This window comes from Stylophora pistillata, chromosome 1 (assembly GCF_964205215.1).
Source record: "Stylophora pistillata chromosome 1, jaStyPist1.2, whole genome shotgun sequence".
Classification (NCBI taxonomy): Eukaryota; Metazoa; Cnidaria; class Anthozoa; order Scleractinia; family Pocilloporidae; genus Stylophora; species Stylophora pistillata.
Genome location: NC_142519.1, coordinates 54,419,680 through 54,441,586, shown reverse-complemented (window position 1 = coordinate 54,441,586; position 21,907 = coordinate 54,419,680). Strand labels below are relative to the sequence as shown.

At 38.5% G+C, this 21,907-nt stretch overlaps 4 protein-coding genes and 1 pseudogene across 4 annotated transcripts; 2 read left to right on the top strand and 3 right to left on the bottom strand.

Moving 5' to 3' along the window:
- Positions 1 to 388: 388 nt before the first annotated feature.
- LOC148743131 (microfibril-associated glycoprotein 4-like) lies at positions 389 to 5,455 on the bottom strand. Its single transcript, XM_088762850.1, has 6 exons — positions 5,174 to 5,455; positions 4,420 to 4,670; positions 3,786 to 3,900; positions 3,407 to 3,529; positions 2,448 to 2,868; positions 389 to 1,416 (listed from the first exon to the last, which is right to left on the bottom strand). The coding sequence occupies exons 1-6, from the start codon at positions 5,250 to 5,252 to the stop codon at positions 1,179 to 1,181; spliced, it is 1,227 nt and encodes a 408-aa protein (XP_088618976.1). The 5' UTR covers positions 5,253 to 5,455; the 3' UTR covers positions 389 to 1,178.
- Positions 5,456 to 7,661: 2,206 nt separating this feature from the next.
- LOC148743130 (uncharacterized) lies at positions 7,662 to 8,150 on the top strand. The gene has a single exon (XM_088750075.1). It carries the CDS (start codon positions 7,662 to 7,664, stop codon positions 8,148 to 8,150), a length of 489 nt encoding a protein of 162 aa, XP_088606201.1.
- A 100-nt stretch (positions 8,151 to 8,250) lies between these two features.
- Positions 8,251 to 8,571, top strand: LOC148743129 (uncharacterized). Its single transcript, XM_088750062.1, has one exon. The coding sequence runs from the start codon at positions 8,251 to 8,253 to the stop codon at positions 8,569 to 8,571; it is 321 nt and encodes a 106-aa protein (XP_088606188.1).
- Positions 8,572 to 12,372: 3,801 nt separating this feature from the next.
- LOC148743128 (uncharacterized) lies at positions 12,373 to 14,605 on the bottom strand (annotated as a pseudogene).
- Positions 14,606 to 14,695: 90 nt separating this feature from the next.
- Positions 14,696 to 21,124, bottom strand: LOC148743127 (microfibril-associated glycoprotein 4-like). The gene is made up of 6 exons (XM_088750037.1): positions 21,088 to 21,124; positions 19,119 to 19,396; positions 18,477 to 18,591; positions 18,083 to 18,205; positions 17,437 to 17,860; positions 14,696 to 16,492 (listed from the first exon to the last, which is right to left on the bottom strand). The coding sequence occupies exons 1-6, from the start codon at positions 21,122 to 21,124 to the stop codon at positions 16,255 to 16,257; spliced, it is 1,215 nt and encodes a 404-aa protein (XP_088606163.1). The 3' UTR covers positions 14,696 to 16,254.
- Positions 21,125 to 21,907: the final 783 nt, after the last annotated feature.

Sequence of the window (21,907 nt, the reverse complement as noted above, 5' to 3'; positions counted from 1 at the left end):
TTTAATTAAATAACTGAATCTTGAAGAAGAATTGTGTCAACTCATTAAGTATTGATAGTTTTGAGGTGCCCGTGTACAAAATTTATAGCTGTTCCTTTCAGTCAGAAAAGTAAGCAAGAACAAACTGAAAGGAACTGTGGCGAAGAATTTATACTTCTACACTACACCTTTTGCTGTTCATTACGAGAAGATAGGCATTCATTTTCGTTAAAAGGCGAATAATTGCGTGAAAAGACAATCATCAGAGACAAAAAAGTCTGCGTAAAGCGGTACCATCGCGCCCTTTTGCGAAATTTCAATGAAAATAAAAATATAAAATGCGAATAAACGAAATACAACGGAAAGGTACCTGAGGTGGGTAAAACATGACTCAGATGAAGGTTTCGTTTTCCAGAATTTTTAATGACTGAATCTTGTACAAGGATAGTGTTATAACTGATTAAGTATTAATAGTTTTAGGCGCTCCTTTCAAGTTTTATTTCTTTTCCTTTCAGTCAGAAAGTAATGAAGAACAAACTGAAAAGAACTGAGGCGAGAAATTTATACTTTTTCACTACTGTAGCGTTTATTTTCGACTGGGAGGTAAATTCACACTTGGTTGGGCGATAACTTTTCTTAACTGCTAGACCAAATGAACTATGTAGGGAAAATAAACTCGCTTGTATAGTAGGAAGGCAGAGAAACAAGACTAATTTTCTTATACCAGGGATCTATATGTAGCAACTGAACTTAGAATAACCAAGAAAAATTTCGCTTGACTTGCTTACATTCGTCTTTACACTCCACTATACTCACGAGTGTAATTAGTCAATGTAAATACCCATTGCAAATCGTGTATGTAGAATCCTGGTTGTAAATCTTGATGTTGAATCGAAGTTGCAGCTTCAGAGTCTATCTCTTGGGGTTCTTACTTAACATAAATTATCACGACGAAACAAACACGCGAGTTATTTCTTTTCAAAGAAGTAGTCGGATCCACTAACGCCATTAATTCAGAGAGATGTGGAAAATTTGGAAAAAAACTGACTGCTTTAAATCAGCCAAACTTACTGATTGGGAAAACAAATGGACTAAACTAAATATTTTCAAGACCTACAACTGTTAGCTTAAATAAATGTTAATCACAAAAGTGGTAATCGATCATGAAACTATTGACCACAGTTTTCAGCACCATTTAGTCATTTCCAATTTGAAGGTCGCATCTTCATCTCGGTACGTTTCAGTGAATACATATATCCTCTGAAGGAATTCCAAGAAACACCATCTGCAGGCGAATCACTGAATGGGCCTCCATGATACAAGCCGTTGAGGTTAGAATGATGACAATTGTTGTACCACCAAGCACCTTTGAACAAAAGTGCACAGTTGTCACCGCTCAGGTCGTTGTCCATATCTTTCGTCGTAAACGACATATTACTATAATCAATCAATCAATCAATCAGTCAATTAGCCAATCAGCCAATCAGCCAATCAGCCAATCAGCCAATCAGTCAACCAGTCAATCAGTCAATCAATCAATCAATCAATCAGTCAATCAGTTAATCAGTCAATTAGTCAATCAGTCAATCAGTCAATCAGTCAGTCAGTCATTCAGTCAATCAGTCAGTCAGTCAGTCAGTCAATCAGTCAATCAGTCAATCAGTCAATCAGTCAATCAGTCAGTTAGGCAATGAGTAAATTCATAACTCAATCAATCAGTCAATCAAAAATTTATTCAGTCAGTCTCCTTATCATTAATAAAGGCTGATAGTTTCTAAAGAAACTGTTTGCGGTTGCGTCGGTGGGGGTAACGAAATAATTTGAATATATCAACAAAGTTGAAATGCTAAATTGGCCACCGTTACGATTATAAAAGCTGACGTTTCGAACGTTAGCCCTTCGTCGGAGCGAATAGAGGAATTGTGGGTTGTGTGTGCTTTTAAAGGCAGAAAATGGTGCTACGTTATTGGTGGGAACATGGCAGCGAGAAAAACACGAATAAATTAGTGGAATGAAAAGCTTTCGTTGATACCTGTGGGATTTAGACTGCCGGTTTGAAAGATGAGCTTTTGTTTAAGAGTTTTACGGCTTTCCTTGCTATCTAAGTGTAAGGAAAGACCGCAGATTGCCATATGTTGTTAGAATGGTTAGGTAAATTAAAATGTCTAGTGACTGGTTTCGATGTGTTCTTGTCATTCCTCTCCACGTCGCGAAGGTGTTCTCGGAATCGTAACAGTGGCCAATTTACTATTTCAACTTTGTTAATATATTTCAATTATTTTCTTATCATTAAGTCCATTACTGTTGTATTAATAATCTCATCATTTAAACAACTAGTCCACCAGTTTATAAAATGGTCATATCCATAGGGTTAGGGTTTGATCAATAAGTCAGTCAGTAATCGATGGCAAACACCGAATTGGGATACTAAGTATTCCAGTGCACTTTGTGTTACCGACTTCACATACCTTAGCGGTTCTCCTTCAGTCATAGAGTCCCCAGCAGTACCGGTGTATCCTCCAATCAAAAGCCGGTACTTGTCAGCCTTGTCTACCACCTTAAAAGTCGAGTACGCAGCGTAGGTGATGTTCCCTTCAAAGTCTTCCAGGTCAACTCTTAATATGACATCATCAGCGGCTGTCATATGATATAGATTGTCGTTTCCAAGCCAGAACTCTCCATTAAGATCCCCAAAGCCGTGTTTATAAGATTCCGATTCAAGAAAGAAGTCAACAGAACCGTCCAAGCGTCTCTGAAAAACTGTCCAACCTCCACCGTCCGTGGTCATGTCACACAACACTTGAACTGACTTGCCACCATCTGGATTGATAGTGTATACGCCATTGGAATTCCAACCATCTCGAAGCAGTTCGGCGCAGCTTTTTCGTTCTATAATTGTAGAATAGTAGGAAAAAAAATTAAAAAGAAACAGACAAACGATACCACTTTCCTCATCATTTTGGTAACCTAGGTTTTATTATTTGCCGTTTTCCATTCATAATAGCATCATTCAGGTTGAGGTTATTTTTCTTAGAAAAAAGATACAAAGCGAAGTAAGTTTGTGAATCGGAAACTGAACCCTATTCATAAAAGACCGAGCTAAACAACTTGTTTTAAGTGCGAAACCAGTTCACGAAATAGGAGCCTATAGGCAAATTGAACAAACCTTATACCCACGCGTCAGTGCCTTGGGCTAAGAAACCTCAGACATTCAGGAAGCCAGCTTCAAATGCAAGGTAATGTTAAACGCGCTTAGCTTCTAGGCTTCAAGTTGTCTCGCAGAACCATTCTTAAAAAAGAGTAGCACTTCTAGATAGGATCTCAGGGCTCCTCTACCTCACTGTAGCTGCCTTAATCAAAATAGAATCTCTCCTTACTAGAGTAGAGACTGCTTTATACTCCAACTGGAACAAAACTTAATATTCACCTTCACATAGATACCCATCGCCTTTATATCCATCCTTGCACCAGCACCTGTATGACCCTTCAGAATTGTTGCATAAGGCGTTCACGTGACAAGCATGAATTCCTTCTGAGCACTCGTCTACGTCTGCAAAATATTTTTAAAGCTATCTCCAGGATATCTGATCTGTTTAGTCAATTAAATTAATTAACTTTTGATATTCCCCCTCCAACCCGTGTTTGATCAAGGGTGATTTCTGGAAAAACTGAGTGTTTTCGATGCCTTACTCATTCACTCAAAATGCTATAAATCTCCTCGAAAAGAAACTCTCTTCGAAAACTAAAAGAGGAAAGGATCAGAGTATTATGTAATTGGAAATGTCAAACTAATCTCTCTCACTCACCTGTTTTACACTTGTCTCCAGTGAATCCCGGTGAACAAACGCAGAGATGAGTTTCGTGTTCAAAATCTGAATAACATCGCGAATTCGGAGGACACTGAGCGGTAGCACATGGATTCTTTAATAAGGTTTAAAAGAAAGTCATGCATAGACTAGACAACTTGAAAAAAAAAAGTTGTTGGCTTCTTCGAAAGATGTTGAGAAGACGAACACTTCTTTATGTGAATAAAGAAAACAAAGGCAGAAAAGATGGAAGTAACCTTCTCTATTGATTGGCTTTGGTTTCTAGTTAGTTGTTGAAGACGCAACCCTCAGCAGATTAAGAATGTTAGAAATATCTCTCACATCTAGCCCAATCGCCTCTCCAAGCGCTATAAGTCACTGTATATTATTGTATTTACCGTGTTGACAGACTCGAAGCAAGTGACAACGAAATACAAAGTTTGAGAACTTTTCTAGATGTAGAATAAAAACGTACTAAGCTAACATCTGTAAAATCCATCGTTTTTCCAAGCTTTGAGAGGTCTTAAGCCAACATTTCGTGTCTCAAAAATGAGCAAATTCAGTCTGTATCAAAAGTAATTCTACATATTCGTGTTATTCTTTTCTCCACACTCCCTCTCCCTATCCATGATACCTTTGTCGCGCGATAGAGGAAGTCCTGCCGTGTGACCAAGTCGTCTGGTTCTCTGACACCATCAGAATCACTCAGCTCACACACGTTATCACCATCCTCGTTTCGACCAAAGTTGTATGATACACACGTGACTTCAATGAAACATTGTATCTCACAACTCATTGCTGTCTTTGCTCTCGGTGTGCTGATCACGTGATTTAAAAGAGCCTTGTTTGTAACTGGCTCTTGAAACTCCTTTGTTATGCATGGAACTATTTAAAAATCACAAGACCGAACAACTATCAATTATTGATTTCTATGAGTCGCCAACTGTCTCATTTATTTTATCGCTTTTTTATGAATGAAAACATTTCAATTTTATTTTACAGCGAGACAATAATGTTTAAAAGCCCAAATTTCAGTTCTTGACATCTGCTGCACCGACTTTGTGAATCACGTAATCATAATTTGGAATTGAAATTAAAATTAAAACATAATTTCAGGGCTTCGCTTTCCATAGATTCGCTTATTACATCTTTTTTTTTATAAAAAAAAAAAAGTAATAGTTATCATGAGAAATTAGATAGGTGACGAAAAACAGTATACTTGGTAAAATAGATTTTCAATAATTTGCAGACGGTAGCCATCATTTGCATGAAACCCAAAAACTAAACATCTGTACTTAAATTTCGACCGGTAAGTTGTCATCGTGGACTTAACTTGGTCTTTATGGAAATAAGAAGTTGTGTAGAAAAATAAAATCATAATCCCCTACCTGTTTTTGAGAGGATATTCCACGAAAGCATCTCCAAAATCAGGGAAAGATAAATTATCCATAACTGAAAACAATTCATTGAGACAACGATATGTTGCAAGCAGCTACAGGAAATCTTCCCTTTGCAGCCCAACAGGCTCAATAATTATTCCTTTACTGTGGTAAGGCTCTATTGTGATGCAAAAGCGACAAGCTTCGTCTGTGATAAGACTGGCTGATATATTAATTTCACTAAACACATATAGAACATTTAGGATAATAATGCGTTCTCTTTTTTGTTGCCAAGCATATTCATGCTGTTTAATATTTGATGACCTCTACGTCCCAATGGGGTTCTTCTCTCCCATACTTTGGGTCCCTGGAAACAAAATAAAGGAGAAAACTCTCGCAAAGCAACAATTTTGAGTCCTCCATGAAGAAAATCGAACCTCCAATCGAATTCTGCACTTCGATTCTCTGAACCACAGACTCTCCATAGTGGGCTAGATTTTTATTAGTTTAACATCTGACACGTGTCATACTAAGGTCAGCCATCTCGAAATCGTCATGTCTGAAGATGAACTTCGGAAAACCATTCAAAGCCACGAGAAGGATGTCTTCATTCTTAAATTCTCTTTCAGCACTTATTCGCACCAACTCCCAAAGACAGTTAACTCGCAGAGACATTCCCTTCAAAGACATGTTTTTGGCGAGTGTTTCACTCAAAAACGTAGCTTTGAAATTCGTGCAGTTTAAACTCAGCGGGCCTACGCTTTTGGTGAGTAATGTGCATTCATTCGCATTAACAAATCAAATCAATACTTTGTTTTGATGAGATATTTTCAAGCATACCTAACTTAAACGGGTATCCCGTCAAAAGTACTTGTGGTGGTAAGTCCCTGTGGCAGAAGATGCATCTCTGGACTGCATTTCTTGTTTGTAAACTCATATAAGGCATTAGCCACATTTTAGAACCAGACATAAAAGCTGTCAATTTTGCTGACAGTATAGGTGGGCGAAAGTTGGACGAAAGACTGATGAGAGAAACAGAAGTGTAAATGTCTGGATCGGAATAGCGATAAAGCAGAAGCATGAAGGGTGGCTGAGAGAAATTCTGGTGATAACTAGGTAAATCTAATCGATTTGCTGGATTTTTTAACATCACCCACGATGAAGGGTTCTACTCACAATGGCTGAGAGGCGATGTAAACAACAGATATAAACAAACTGAGTTTGCCAGTGACAAAACATATACGTTATGCCTTGTTACCTTTGCACAATTCTTATATTTTTAAAGCGAATTTAGGGATTACTTTGTCTACAAAAACGACTAGAAAATCCCCATTATCCTTCTGTGGACCCATCAGAAAATGATGTCGCATTCAGAACAAATGTTGAGAATTTTTTCATCATATAGTTGAAACAAAGTCAGACAACTTCAGTGAAAGTCACTTTTGGCCAATTTCTTTTAGCCTAAGCTTGGTTCATGTAAGAAAGTACGTGGTGTTTGCCACAAAGAATTACCTGTTTTGGCTAAGCAAAAAAAAAACACTCACGACTAATAATGAAAATATCTGGATCTTATTAATAAGAATATTAGAAAGGAATGAAAGGTGAACTGATTTAACGAAATACATCAGAGGGCTATAAAAGTGCAACATGATGAAGACAAATGTTTTTTCACAGATTATTTAATATCTGCAATAAAACAATTGTGTTCTTACTCATCAAGTATTGATAGTTTTGTGAATCGAAATTGGTGCTTCCATAAACCAATTAAATTACGAGTAGGGTAAGATCTCGGTCCTGACTAAATTTACCCTTCAAATAATAGAGCTTTTAGTTTTATTTGAAGTTTTAGAATTTTTATAGATTAAACTCGGAAGGTAAACGGAAATGATGAACATGTCAGCTTTCTTGACAAGAAAACGCGTTCAACAAAATTTCATTGATTCTTTAATACAAATATTTTTTATTAAACAAATTATCTCAAATTTTATTTTTATTCGACGGTAAGAAATCCGTTATTTTTATCAAAATTGTTCAGCCTATCAAATCGATCAGATTCGCTCAGTTGAAGTTTTATACAATTTCTTGCCGTTACAGCATTCAAAGTTGTTCGACAGACATAAACTTTTTTCAGCACTTTGCAGTCGAAGATAATTCAATAAATCCTCTTCTATTTTCCTCTTAAATCTCTAAAAAGGTTAACGGCCTCAAAGTTTACTGTTATCATTCGAGCGTCTCTGTTTATAGCAATTGTTGTCATAGAGGCTAAAAGGAGCGTTACGTAAGTACATCCTTTTTTAGTGAGCTAGTCTGATTAATGGTGGCTACAATGGCTGAACACAGCAGCCATTTATTGAAATGGATAATACAGAAAACAAAACAAACAAAAACAAAACAAAAACAAAGCATCACCCTATACCTGTTTGAGGCGCGTGGTGTTTGTTCCCATCGGATATACACCATAGTTATTACATAACTATGGTACTGTTTAACCTCTTCTATGGTAGTGTTTAACCTCTTCTTCGTCTGCGTTCTCATTCATGCTGTCAGAGACATCGAGGACGGAGTATATATAAGGTACAGACTGGACGGATCTCTCTTTGACCTTCGACGCCTCAATGCTAAAACCAAGACAATTGAGAAACTGATCCTAGAGGCCCTCTTTGCCGACGACTGTGCCCTCATGGCTCATACAGAATCCACCCTCCAGCTCACTGTCGAAAAGTGTGCTGAGGCATCCCGCCTATTTGGCCTCACCATTAGCCTGGGAAAAACAGAAGTGCTGTTCCAGCCCAGTCCTCTCACAACAGACCACCGCCCATCTATCTCTATCGAGGGAACAGAACTGAGGACTGTAGAGGAATTCAAATACCTCGGCAGTGTCATTTTCAGCGACGGCTCCCTTGACAAAGAGATTAACGCCAGGATCTGTAAGGCAAGCCAATCCCTGGGCAGACTGCGACCAACACAACATCCAGCAGTTTACTAAGCTCAGGATCTACAAGACAGTTGTCCTCACCAGTCTCCTCTATGGTTGTGAGACCTGGACCCTATACAGAAGACACATCAAACTGCTGGAGCGCTTCCACATGCGGAGCTTGCGCTCAATCCTGGGCATCAAATGGCAGGACATGATCACAAACCTTGAGGTCTTGGACCGTGCAGAAACCACCAGCATTGAGGCTATGATTCTCAAAGCCCAGCTCAGATGGACGGGGCATATCATCCTAATGGACAGTGACAGAATCCCAAAGCAACTCCTCTACGGAATGTTCAGTAAGGGAAAGAGAAAGCAAGGCAGGCCACTGAAGCGCTTTAAAGACTGCATCAAGGCCAACATCGCCTACACTGGCATCGCAACAAAGCAGCTTGAGGAGTGTGCCCAGGATCGCACTGGATGGCGTGCATGACATGCGAATCAACAAAAGCCTTCGAAGCACACCGGCGAGCCAATGTCACTGAGGCTCGCGCTAAAAGGAAGGCAGCAGCAGAGACACCCAAACCTCCAGGCCAGTTTCCCTTCTCCCACTGCGGACGTGTTTGCCGTTCCCGCCTTGGACTCCTCAGTCATCAACGAACCCAGCCACGCACATAGACGTCATCATCGAAACCGATGGACCACCGATGATATTACATAATCTGAATTCTATTGGTTAGCACACCTTAACCGCAGTCACTTGACTATTTATATATTTATCATTGTATATTAAGTTCATCAGTATTCTAAAAAAGCAATTGTGCAGAGCACTTGATCTGTGCACGCATTACTCTATAGTAGTATATATTGAACCCTAATACACAACAAGGTGTTTCGGAACGCTTTCACTTCCTTATCAGATTCGGAGTTAACCAATTCCTGGAGTTTTAATCGAGGTTTCCTATGCTTTATAATCAACAAGTTTGAAGAATGTTAATAACCTGATTGTGAACTGATTGACTGAACGGACAATGTGGAGAAACGAAACTCAGAAAATTCGCTTAGCCTGACGGGAGGAAAGAAATTCGTCACTAATTTTCATATACCTGGGATTTGTGGCAAGTGGACCTCTCGTCTTCAATACTTCACAATACCTCCAGATAATGTCATTACATCAGTGCAAATGATGCATAGAGAATCCTGGTTGCCAAATCTTAGATGATAATTTAAGTTACAGTTTTAAGCCTTCTTTTTAACATTATTCTTATGTATATGTGCACGATCCTTCGCAGTAAAGCACTATTTAAGCAATAGTGAAAATCAGACCTGAAAAAAATTCAGGCCTGTACGGGATTCGAACCACTGACCTCTGCGATACTAGTGCAGCGCTCTAACAATTGAGCTAACAAGCCAACTGCGAGCAGGCCATCAAATTAATTCGACATAAACCCGTAGATGATAAATCAAACAACAAACATATGAAATACATATATATGAACTGCGGTTATGAAACGTATATGTGCACGATCCTTCGCAGTAAAGCACTATTTAAGCAATAGTGAAAATCAGACCTGAAAAAAGTTCAGGCCTGTATGGGATTCGAACCACTGACCTCTGCGATACTAGTGCAGCGCTCTACCAATTGAGCTAACAAGCCAACTGAAAAAAATTGCGTACAGGCCTGAAAAAAATTCAGGCCTGTACGCAGAGGTCAGTGGTTCGAATCCCGTACAGGCCTGAACTTTTTTCAGGTCTGATTTTCACTATTGCTTAAATAGCGCTTTACTGCGAAGGATCGTGCACATATACGTTTCATAACCGCAGTTCATATATATGTATTTCATATGTTTGTTGTTTGATTTATCATCTAAGGGTTTATGTCGAATTAATTTGATGGCCTGCTCCCAGTTGGCTTGTTAGCTCAATTGGTAGAGCGCTGCACTAGTATCGCAGAGGTCAGTGGTTCGAATCCCGTACAGGCCTGAATTTTTTTCAGGTCTGATTTTCACTATTGCTTAAATAGTGCTTTACTGCGAAGGATCGTGCACATATACGTTTCATAACCGCAGTTCATATATATATATTTCATATGTTTGTTGTTTGATTATTCTTATGGTTACGCGAACAATGAATCAGTCCATCCCACTAAAACTTACTTTCAACACTTACATTTCATAAGTCTTCGTTGTCGTTAAAAAAACAAAAACAAAACAAATTTCAGACAGTTCAGTGAAGTAATTCATGTTGCAGGCGGTTTTTATGCATAAACTTGAGAACGTTAACATAAGGCTACTCTTCTTTTACTGGTTTGTCGGTATGAATTGTATTGAAGGTTATCAGCTGAAGAAAAGTTCAATTGATTTGCTTACTGAGGTAGGCCTAGTGCAGTTGACGTTCAAATCATTTCCTTGCCGTTCCCTCTAACGTAGACAGCATCCTATGCCTCCGTTCTTACTCTCATCACAGTGCGTTTTAGTTAGCAATGATGGCCCCTGAAAGTGTACCAGTTGACTTCATTAGCATAAGAGGCATGGGAGCTGTTGAGATACAATCCGTTCAGATTGGAGTAATGGCGCTTAGCGTACCACCAGGCTCCATTGTAAGGTTGGGCGCAGCTCACCAAGTTAAGAAGATCCTTGTCTTGATCTTTTTTAGAAAAGGGCATGTTACTGAAATGAAACAAATTTTCGTGTAAGCATCTCTGCACCATACGTATGTAGGGAAATTTTTGTTCAAAATCTATGCACCTTATTGTAATAGAGTTACTTGGAGGAATTTTCATTGAGACAGGAGCGATATGGACCCAGTAAGAAACACAAATAGACAATATAGGACTCTACTCCCTATTTTAATAATCTTTTTTGTTTCTCAGTCTATTGTATTTTCAAAATCAGCTCGCATTGTAATAGAGTCTTTATTTTGTTATTTTTGTATTTCAGCTTTCAAACGGCTATATAAAACCCATTCGTTTAAACGTCAAATTTTAAACAGCCGTATGGCTTCTGTTTCAATAGAAATATCTTGAAATTTCACAACATAACATCTTTTTCTTGACAATTCAAGGAAACTAGAGTTTTTCTCATGATGATAGGCGCAGCAAAAAGGAAACCAAATACAGCGGAGATAGAGAGAGAGATAACCTGAAAGCCGTGCAGTTTTTTGTAGGGCGTAAATCCCCGGCACGTAGTTGTAGTTGCAATTTTCGAAATTGTCTGGAAATTAAATGGGAGACATGAAACTTCCAAAATAAACATGACTTTTTGTGCGAACGTAAAATCTCTTCAGGTACACAATAGCTGTGATTACACTCACCTCTTTCCTGAGTTAACCCAGTGGTTAATAATCTTGGGTTGAGATGGGTTTGGGTTTCCGGTTAGGTTTAATCCTCCGGTTACGTCGCAAAAAATTACCAGAGGTCAACTTTTGACCTAGCAGTGTTTGGCGGGAAATTAATTCATCATGGAGAACACAAACCGCGAAACTTATGGTTTTTATCGGAGTATTCAGTGCAAAGACGAGTGAAACATACTTAATGTGAACCTCGAAAGTTGGCCATGTTTGATGCCGCGTGTCTTGAATTTGGTACTTGCGAGGATATTTGCCGCGATTTCAGCGCAACACCACAAAAATGCCCAGCATGTGCTGTGGTTTCCGGATTTACTATTTTCTTCCATCCGACTGGTTGAACTACTCTTGTGGTTAGATAAACCACTGCTAAACCCTACGACTTGGTTCGGGAAACGTCATGGGTAATTCTTTTATTCTTTTTTATGTATCCATAGCGATTTCCCATGGGCAGTTTCACTGCGGGAATAGAGGTCACACACAAAACACAGACTTCCCGTGGGTAAGGTCTCACATTCTCGTGGGCAAAAGGTCTAGTGTAACCACAGCTAATAGCTCTGTAACCACAGCTAATAGCTGTCGAAATCGCTGTGGATATGGTTATTACCCACAGGGTAATAACCATATCCATAGCGATTCTGTGGGTAATAACCCACGGTTATTACCCACGGGGTTACCTCGGGAAGGAGGTGAGTTAAACCACAGCTAAAACAATCGAAGCCTGATAAGTGTTTAAGTTTCCTTCGGTGTCAGTTTACTAACGATCTACCCGCTAATTACAACGTGCTCTCCTCAGCTAGTGAGGGATACTTTCTTTGTTAACACGAACACCGTTGTCATCTATGGTATGCCATTGACTCACCAGCCATACATATGACATCCACTCTTTGAGGATCATGATTTAAATTTTAAAAATAAATTTAAACTAAACTTATTAACTGAGGGTTTCTTATTGTGATGCAAATGATCCAGAATCGCCAGCCGTGCCACTGTATCCTCCAATCAAAAGTCGATACTTATCAGCCTCGTTTGTCACCTTAAAATTCATGTACTCAGCGTAGATGACTGTGTCATCAGTCTTCCAGCTCAACTCTCATTATGACGTCATCAGCGGCCGTTAAACGATGAAGATTATCGCTTCCGAGCCAGAACTCGCCACTCAGATTTCCAAAGCCGTTTTTATATGAATCCCATCCAAGATAGAAGTCAAAGGAGCCGGTCCATTCTCCACCATCCGTGGTCATGTCACATAGCACTTGGATTGGGCCGTCACCATCAGGATTGATGGTGTATACGCGACTGGAATTCCAACCGTTTTGAAGGATCTTGATGCAACTTTCTGGCTTTAAAGCAGCTAGATGTGCAAACAAGTAAACGTTAAGCAATAACACGAAAAAGAAAAAAAGGAAAACCTTGCTCAACGGTAGGGCGCCGGATTCGCAAATTACAACTTAAAGCTTTTCAAAGATTGTCCCTAAGATCGTGGTTTCTATCGACTCTTTACATAACAAAACAATACGAATACTTACCGTAGCATCTTAAGCTACCGCCGCCTTGATCGTCAGGGATGCAGATTCCTTTTTTGCCGCAAATATTACCACTCGTCTCACACGACCTCTCTATCTGTGTAGGCTATCCCATGGGGTCGAATAAAATTAGAGGTTAAAATTATTTGTGTTTTCAGAAGTTGTAGAAAACACACCCGATTATTTGTTATCAATACAAAGGGAAGAAGAAGATCAAAACACACGCTCTAAGAAGTCATTTCAGAGTTCACGCAGCTTCAACGAACTGTAAAAGGCAGAAATCAGCTCCATAAAATTACATTTTTGCACAACAACGCCAAAACAATGAAACCAGCCCTGCTAACAAAACGTTCGCCGTCAGTGAGTTTATAAAATTTGAGGCAAAGTTAAAACGTCTAAAGTTCGAGTAATTTTTCCCAGGGCAGATGTAAAAATCAATGAAAAATGCCCTTTGTCTCAACCATGTTATTTGCGCAACACGTTTCATTTTTGTTGTTTAGTTAATACTTGTTATCAGTTTTGTTACTTTTAAGCTTTATTATCCACGCCATGATTGCCAGGAATCAAATTTCGTTACATAACCTTTGAAATCGCTATAATCAGCCACTATTACTTTTTATCTGTTGAGTTACGGGATCCGTCGTCCTCTCGCTGTCGAAAGTTCCTAAAGCTATCTTTCTATCGATTGCTATTCGCAGGAGTAAGATCAAATTCGGACCAGACAACTACAACCTCTATTTTGTCATCTATTTTATTCGCCGCTTCTTCCAATAAACATTCTGATTGATTTAACTTGATTTCTGTGGAATTATTCAAACAATCAATGTGTGTTAGATTGTTCAAGCTCCTGGGGTTAAATCCCCCTCAATTGACACTGCATGTGACTTCGCCCTGAAAGGTCACAAACCAATCCTCATTCAGTAATTTTTCCCTCTTTATGTCAAAAAAAAAACCAACTTAAAGGTACATAGTAACAGCTATGAAGTTTCACACCAAACGAGATAAAATTTGAAAAATCGACAGCCTAATAAAGTGTCCTTTTCTCCTATCCAAAAGACCTTTTGTGTAAGGAAACAAGTATTAAATATTGATTACTCAGGCGGCTCTGAAAATTGTACCGTTAGGCTTTTCTTACAGGAGATATGACTTTGGTGCTAAGATATTTTGATATTGATATGTTCATGTCTTTTAATGAAAGTTGAGTGCTAAGGCTACCAAAACTTGTAAAATATACTTCAAATCTGGTGAGACTGTTTATGAGAAATAAATAATGGCTAAAACCTTTTCTTTCTTCAATTGTTTTCTTTGATATTGTACCAAGTTACGTAATACCTGTATTCCCCAGTACAAAAATTCGTCATCTTGAATAAAATTATCCACTGCAAGAAATCGATCAGAGTCGCTTAGTTGACATTTAAATCTCCTCCAGTCTTCTGCTGGTCCAAAGTTGTAAGAAAGGCAACGGCTTTTAGCCACACATTGCAGCTGGCATTTATCTACTGAATCCACTTCTGTCTCCTCAATAACCCTTCCAATAAGTTTATGTCCTCTGACCTCCACTGCAAAGTTTATGGCATATAAATCATTTGTATTTACCCGAACAAGTCCTAATACCATCGTTGCTGGCAAAGAGATTGAGAGCCAGAACAAGAACATAGTTTGTGTTCTTTTAGTTCTTTTCAAGTTAGTAGCGTCAAGTTTGCCAAATTAGCTTAAGAAAAAACGCAGCACTTCCTCTTTCAGAAATGATTTGAGAAATTATTTTATTGATTCTTAGAGAGACATTGATTCTTTTGAGGTTACATTGCAATGTTTTATTCTATATACTCTATTTATATTTGTTTTTAATAGTTACTTTGTTAGGCTAGTTCCAATTTTAATTCTAGACTTGCACGTCTTACTTACTAATCCTTAGTTTTGAGGGCCACTGGTTTGTCAGCGTAAGCTGTTATGTGCACACCCTCTTTAAATAAAGTTGATTTGCTTACTTGACTTAGTTCGATGTTGACACAACCCTCGAATTTTGCGTTTTGAATCTCTTATTCTTATTCCGGGTGGACTCACAGGATTTATTCATCGTTAAGGTTTTCATAATGAACTGCTGGTTCACCAATCATAACTATAAAGAACTTAAACCATTCAATTTTTGAGTGTAATGTAAGGTTGCTCTATAAACACGCCACCCTCACGACATAAACCCTAACAAATGCATTTAAAAGAAGAATATGTATGTCACATCTCTTTTCAAAGCTCGTTTCTAAATTGAAATAGTAAGTTGATGAGAAAATGAACTTGGCAAGGTGCTGATAATTGTTTGTTTCTGCCAGCTGGAATCCTTAAAATCTAATTACTGTCTCAAAATAACAGAGATAGTAGACTAAATATTTCTTTTCATTCGTAAGGTTTTTCAGTTCTTTTTTTTTTAATTTTTTACTCCAACATAACTACAATTTTCTAAGCACGCAAATGAAGATCTTTCTTACGTCACATCTATCTACATTCTTGCATCAATTTGTATATACCTTTCACGAGTATAAAACATCAAAGTATAGTGTTATCACTCGCATGGCTGACACTGTGGAATGTCCAGGTGCAATTTGATTCATAACATTCTAAGCCTGTGCTTTGAAGCAGGTGCTTCAACAACGATTTACGGAAAATCATTCTCTTTGTAATTTAAATGTTAGTAAATTCTTCATTAGATATATGTATGCCGTGCACATCTAGCAAGCCATCAGCAATCTCGCCGCAATTCTTAGATCTAAAGGAACATTATGTAAAAGGCCGATCCAAGCAGTATGCAGGAAGCATGTGATATATGAACTTCATAATGGACCTTGCTTACGTACCATAGAGTCTCTGTGGCTCGGTGGTAGAGCGTTGGAGCACGAAATCCGAAGGTCTGAAGTTCGATTCCTTTTTCATGCTGAAAGTTGAAATGAATGGCTTGGAAAAATTGAATCCGAATACATAGAACCTCAATTGGAAATACAATTAATCTGGACTACTTTTTTTATTATTATTGTGTATGCCCTAGCCATTCAGTACTTTTTTTAGAATCTTTGCGAGAGACGTCTCCCAATGGACACACATACGAGACCCTCTACCATTAGTTTACATTGATAATTTGCTAGGGGTGGGTTCGTTAATAGAACAACAAATAGTCGATTATGTTTCTTCTTAACGAAGTGTGCGCACTTCTAGCTGACCCTTTTGTGATTTTGTTCTCTGATACAATTAGTATTTCTATTTCTCTATAAATACGTGCTGACGCAGGTTTGACGCTAGTTCAAGTTCAAATCCTTTCATTGTCCGACCGTTTTTATTTTCATCTCGGTACGTTTTAGTGAGTAGTTATAACCCCTGAAAGTGTACCAGTTGACTCCATCAGCAAGGGAGGCATGGGAACCATTGAGATACAATCCGTTCAGATTGGACGAATGGCAGTCGTTGTACCACCAGGCTCCCTTGTAGTTTTCAGCGCAGTTGGACACGTGTTGACCAAGATCATTATCTTGGTCTTTCGTAGAAAATTGCATATTGCTGAAATGAAATGACATCTTATGTAAGCTTGTTTGTACCATATTCTTAATCTACGTATGCTAAGTTACTCTGATAAATTGCATAAAGTCAGTAACGGTAAACACTCAGTTGTAATTAACTGAAGCATCGGTATTTTTCCCATACGGCGATCTATAATGAGGAGAAAGCACCTTTATTACGCAACCCAGAACAGATTTATTCAACTTCTCATCTCCGTTATCAGCATTTTAACTGAAATTTTGATCGCTGCTAGCCATCAGCTTCAAAGTATCACCAGCCAATATTGTCTACAATTGCACGTGGATCAGTTTAGTTTCTTTGTGACGTAGGAAAGTCTCTTTTAATTATCCGTTGACTGAATTTTTTAAAGGGTGTTCTTAAAGGCGAGGAAATGAAGAATGGGAAATGGGAAATGGGAATTAGGAGAATAATTTTTCTTTTAAGAGTTACTGCTTTTTTATTCATAGTTACCTATTTCTTAAATTTTATTTCAAATTTTAAAAAGAGTGATTCGTTTAATCCATCCAGATTTCTATCATGCGTTGTATAAGTTCTATGGTCCCTTTATCCACTGTGTACCTTCAAATTTCAATAACGAAAGCGTTAATGGGTTTGTTATTTATTGATATCGGGGTTCCTCTCATGATAATGGTAGTTGTAACCAGACAGTCATCTAGAACGCTGGGAGAGAGAGAAGCAACCTGGCAACTTTGCAGTTTTTGTTGGTCTTATTTAATTATGCAGAACGATTCGATCCTAACACGGAGAGGAACACCAGTAAGATGGCGAACTTCCAAACTAAACAAAAACGTCTGAGATTTTTTTTATATTATTTTGCGAATGTAAAAGCTCTTCAGCTGCAAATCCAATCTAGCACCGATAAGCCGTTAAGGTTCCTTTAAAAGGTAAATTCGAACTAGACTTGGAAATTAAGAGTTTCTTACTGTGTTTGATGTGGTTCTGTACCCATAGAGTCGCCAGCAGTGCCACTGTATCCTCCAATCTTGAGCCGGTACTTATCACGTTCATCTGCCACCATAAAAGTCGTGTACTTTGCGTAGGTAATGTTCCCTTCAAAGTCCTCTAGGTCAACTCTCAAAATGACCTTATCAGCAGATGTTAAGCGATGAAGGTTGTCGTTTCCGAGCCAGAACTCACCACTCAGATTTCCAAAGCCATTTTTGTAGGATTCCCATCCAAGATAGAAGTCTACGGAGCCGTCTAAACGTCTCTGAAAAACGGTCCAGCCTCCACCGTCCGTTTTCATGTCACAAAACACTTGGATTGGACTGCCGCCAACAGGATTGATGGTATATACGCCACTGGAATTCCAGCCATCTCGAAGAAGTTCGGTGCAGCTTTCTCGCCCTATCAAAATACAGACAAACGAAAACTAAGAGAGGCTTACCGCATTTTCTCCATCAATTATCAGCGTAGGTTTAGTCAAGAAAGTTTGTCAATCGGCTAGCTGTATCCCACTCATGAACGATAGAGCTGAAAACTTTGACCTTGTGTTAGGCACCAAACCTAGATAATAAGAAGAAGGATTACTTTATAGTCCATCAGGAACAAAACTCACAAACTATTCACCTTCGCATAGAAACCCATCGCCTTTATATCCATCCTTGCACCAGCAGCTATACGACCCTTCAGAATTGTAGCATAAGGCGTTCATATGACAGATATGATTTCCTTCTGTGCACTCGTCCACGTCTGCAAAATATTTTAAAAGCTACCTCTAGCATTACTGATCCGTTGAGTCAATGAAATTGAGTTTTTATATTCCCCCTCCAACCCATTTTAGATCAGGCGTAATTTGTGAAGCAACTGAGTGCTCTCCGTGTTATATTCTCAGTCGGGGGCGATGGGGGGAATTATTCATTTATTGTAGATGCTATAAAGCTCGTCAAAAAACTATTCGAAAAGAAAGAAAGGATCGCAGGATTCTGTGATCGGCAATGCCAAACTTATCTCTATCACTCACCTGTTTCACACTTGTCCCCAGTAAATCCCGGTGAACAAACGCAGAGATAAGTTTCGTGTTCAAAATCTGAATAACATCGTGAGTTTGGAGAACACTGAGCGGTAGCACATGAATTCTTTAATAGGATAAAAAATAAAATAATGCGTAGATTAAGCAAAAAACCAAATTATTGGCCTTTTCGAAAAAATGTTCAGAGGACACTTTTTTATATAAATAAAGGAACAAAGACAGAAAAGACGGAAATAGCCTTTTCTATTGTTTGGTTTATGTTTCTAGTTAAATGTCGAACATTTTCCAAATATTATCGTGCAAGCAACTCTTGGTAGGATAAGAGCAATATCTTTCATAGCTGCTAAATTTACGCTTCGTCTACCCTAGCCCAATCGCCTCTCCAAACGCTTTATGATGACCACAAGTCACTATAGTGATCATGTTTCGGGAGCTTGAAGCAAGCAACAACGAAATACAAAGTTAGAGAAACTCTGTTGATGTAAAATAACAACGAAACTGAGCTACTAAATGAGAAATCTATCGTTGTCAAGAGGCTTCTCTGAGATATGCGAGGTTCTGAGCCATTTCTTGTCGCAAAAAAAATCAACAGATTCATGTTATGCTTTTCTCCACACTCCCTCTCCACGATACCTTTGTTGCGTGATAGAGGAAGTCCTGCCGTGTGACCAAGTCATCTGGATCTCTGACACCATCAGAATCACTCAGCTCACACACATGATCACCCTCCTCGTTTGGACCAAAGTTGTATGATTCACAAGTGACTTCCATGAAACATTGTATTTCACAACTTTCTGCTGTCTTTGCTCTCGGTGTGCTGATCACGTGATTTAGGAGAGCCTTGTTTGCAAGTGGCTCTTGAAACTCCTTTGTTATGCATGGAACTATTTCAAATTGACAACACCGAACACCTATCAATTATTGATTTCAAACAATCGTGAAAAATCTATGATTTCTTTTATGGTATCTTTATTAATAGAAACGGTTCGATTTTACTTGACAACAAGACAATAATGTTTAAAAGCCCAAATTTCAGTTTTTGACATCTAGCCGGTGCACCGATTTTGTAAAGTTCAGAAAAAATCACCCAATCATGATTTGGTAAAAACTGGCTAAAAAGAGAAATAAAATAAAATTGAATATATAATGATTTGAGTTAAAGGTTCGCTTTCGAAATGCCTCCTTACTCAATCTTTTTTTATTAAAAACTACTAGTTATCATTCGAGATCAGATGGAAGATAAAAAACAGTATGCTAGTGAAAATAGATTCAAAATAATTCGCAAATGGTAGCATGAAACATGAAACTCAAAAAACTAAAAACCTGTACTTATCTTTCGATCGGTATGTTGTCATCGTAGACTTAACTTTATCTATATGGAAATAAAAACTTGTGTAGTTAAATAAAATCACGATCCTCCTACCTATATTTGAGAAGACAATCCACGAAAGCCTCTCCAAAACCACGAAAAGAAAAATTATCCATAACTGAAAACAATTCATGGAGGCAAGGATGTATTGTAAGTAGCTAATGGAAACTTCACCTTCGTAGCCCTACAGGTTCAATAGTATTCCTTTATTGCCGTAAGGCTCTATTGTGATGCATAACCGACAAGGTTTGTCTGTGAGAAGACTGGCTGGTATATTAAAATTAAGTTATCATAATGATGCATTTTTTTTTATATTTCCAAGCACATTCATGCTACGCCTCCGGGGGAAACTTTACTCCCATGCTGGGTCCCTGGAAAACAAAATAAAAAAATATACATGATATATATTACAAAGTTTTCTTTTCTTGTCACGAACAAACGACAAAGCAAAAATTCTGAGTCTTCCTTAAAAAATCGAACATCGAGTCGGATTCCGCTCTACGATGCTCTGAACTACGGACTCTCTATAATGGGCTTGGTTATTACTAGTTTCACATTTGACGCGCGTCCAACACATAGCTACGATCAGCCATCTCGAAATCGTCATGTCTGAAAATGGAATACGAAAATCACCCAAAAACCACGAAAAAATATCTTCACTCTTAAATTGTCTTTCAGCACTCATTCGCACCAACTCACAAAGACAGTCAACTCAGAATGACAGTCAACTCACAAAGACAGTCAACTCACAAAGACAGTCAACTCACAAAGACAATCTTTTCAAAGACACGTTTTTGGCGAGTGTTTCACTTGAAAACGTCACGTTTTCGAGTGAAACACTCGCCAAAAACGTGTGGCTTTGAAATTCGTGCACTTTAAACTCAAACTCAGCGGGTCTACGCCTTTGTTGAGTAATGAGCATAAATTCTCATTCACAGGCAAATCAATACTTTGTTTCTATGAAATCTTTTCAAGCATATCTCATTAGGCTTAAACGGGTATCCCGTCAAAACTACTTGTATTTAGAATTTTAGAATTTAGAATTTAATTCATTCGCCACGGGAATGGCAGGAGAAAGGAACAGAAGTTTCGTCCCAATTGACCTTTGTACCCACCATCCACCCCAGGGGAGGACATCCATCACACAGTAATCTCGGGAGTGGGAAATTGACGTCTCCTACCCCTAACTCTGCATGAGACGGGACCTCCATTTATCCGTTCCTATAAATTTACCACTTGTAGTGGTAAATCCCTCTGGTAGAGTATGCATCTCTGAACGGCATTTCTATTCTGTAACTTTATGTACAGTATGGCATTTAGCTGCATCTTAGAGCCAGACTTGAAGTACGGCTGTTAATTTTTCTAACAGCATGGATGGGTGGAAATTGAACGGAAGTATGACTAAAAAAGAAACAAAAACGAATTTGGACAGTTCTTGTTGGGATGACTGTGTGGATGAAGAAAGATGCCAGTCTTAAAAAACTTCACAGAACCATGAAGGGTGGCTCAGAGAAATTGTAATCATAACTGAGTGAGTCTGATTGATTGGCTGAATTTGTTAATTCACTAACGATGACGGTTTTAATTTACACTGGAATTAAGTTGATGTAAACAATAGAAATATAAATTGATTCAGTTTGCCAGTGACAAAACATACACGTGGATTATCCTTCTCTGGACCTTTCAGAAAACGATCTCGCGTTCAAAACAGATGTTGAGATTATTTTGCATCATTTTTTACTTGAAACAAGGGCAGACAGCTTTAGCTAAAGTCAGTTTTGCCAATTTCTTTTGGCCTAAGCTTGGAAAATACCGGACACGAACCGCATTGGAATGAGGTTAAGTTTACTGATTGTGATCCTCACTGGTAAAAATCAAAGAGGCTACTCATATAAGACTTCACCCAGAAAACATTAACCAGGACAATGGAATAGAAATTCCTGAAGCATGGATGCCCACGATCAAAAAGCATAGCCGACTGGAGTGCCGTGCGATAGCGGACCGCCGAGGGAACGACTCACGAACGAAGAGGCTAAAACGAACCGACCACAGC

What these genes read in the sequence shown, in the direction of transcription:
- LOC148743127 (XM_088750037.1), bottom strand. Translation starts at nt 21,124, where the DNA reads ATGCATACTCTACCAGAGGGATTTACCACTACAAGTG. An exon ending in TCCTCTATCACGCAACAAAG is followed by an intron (nt 18,592 to 19,118) that starts GTATCGTGGAGA and finishes ATCCTATTAAAG; the next exon opens with AATTCATGTGCTACCGCTCA. An exon ending in TGGGGACAAGTGTGAAACAG is followed by an intron (nt 18,206 to 18,476) that starts GTGAGTGATAGA and finishes AATATTTTGCAG; the next exon opens with ACGTGGACGAGTGCACAGAA.
- LOC148743130 (XM_088750075.1), top strand. Translation starts at nt 7,662, where the DNA reads ATGGTAGTGTTTAACCTCTTCTTCGTCTGCGTTCTCATTCATGCTGTC.
- LOC148743131 (XM_088762850.1), bottom strand. Translation starts at nt 5,252, where the DNA reads ATGAATTGTTTTCAGTTATGGATAATTTATCTTTCCCTGATTTTGGAG. An exon ending in TCCTCTATCGCGCGACAAAG is followed by an intron (nt 3,901 to 4,419) that starts GTATCATGGATA and finishes ACCTTATTAAAG; the next exon opens with AATCCATGTGCTACCGCTCA. An exon ending in TGGAGACAAGTGTAAAACAG is followed by an intron (nt 3,530 to 3,785) that starts GTGAGTGAGAGA and finishes AATATTTTGCAG; the next exon opens with ACGTAGACGAGTGCTCAGAA.
- LOC148743129 (XM_088750062.1), top strand. Translation starts at nt 8,251, where the DNA reads ATGCGGAGCTTGCGCTCAATCCTGGGCATCAAATGGCAGGACATGATC.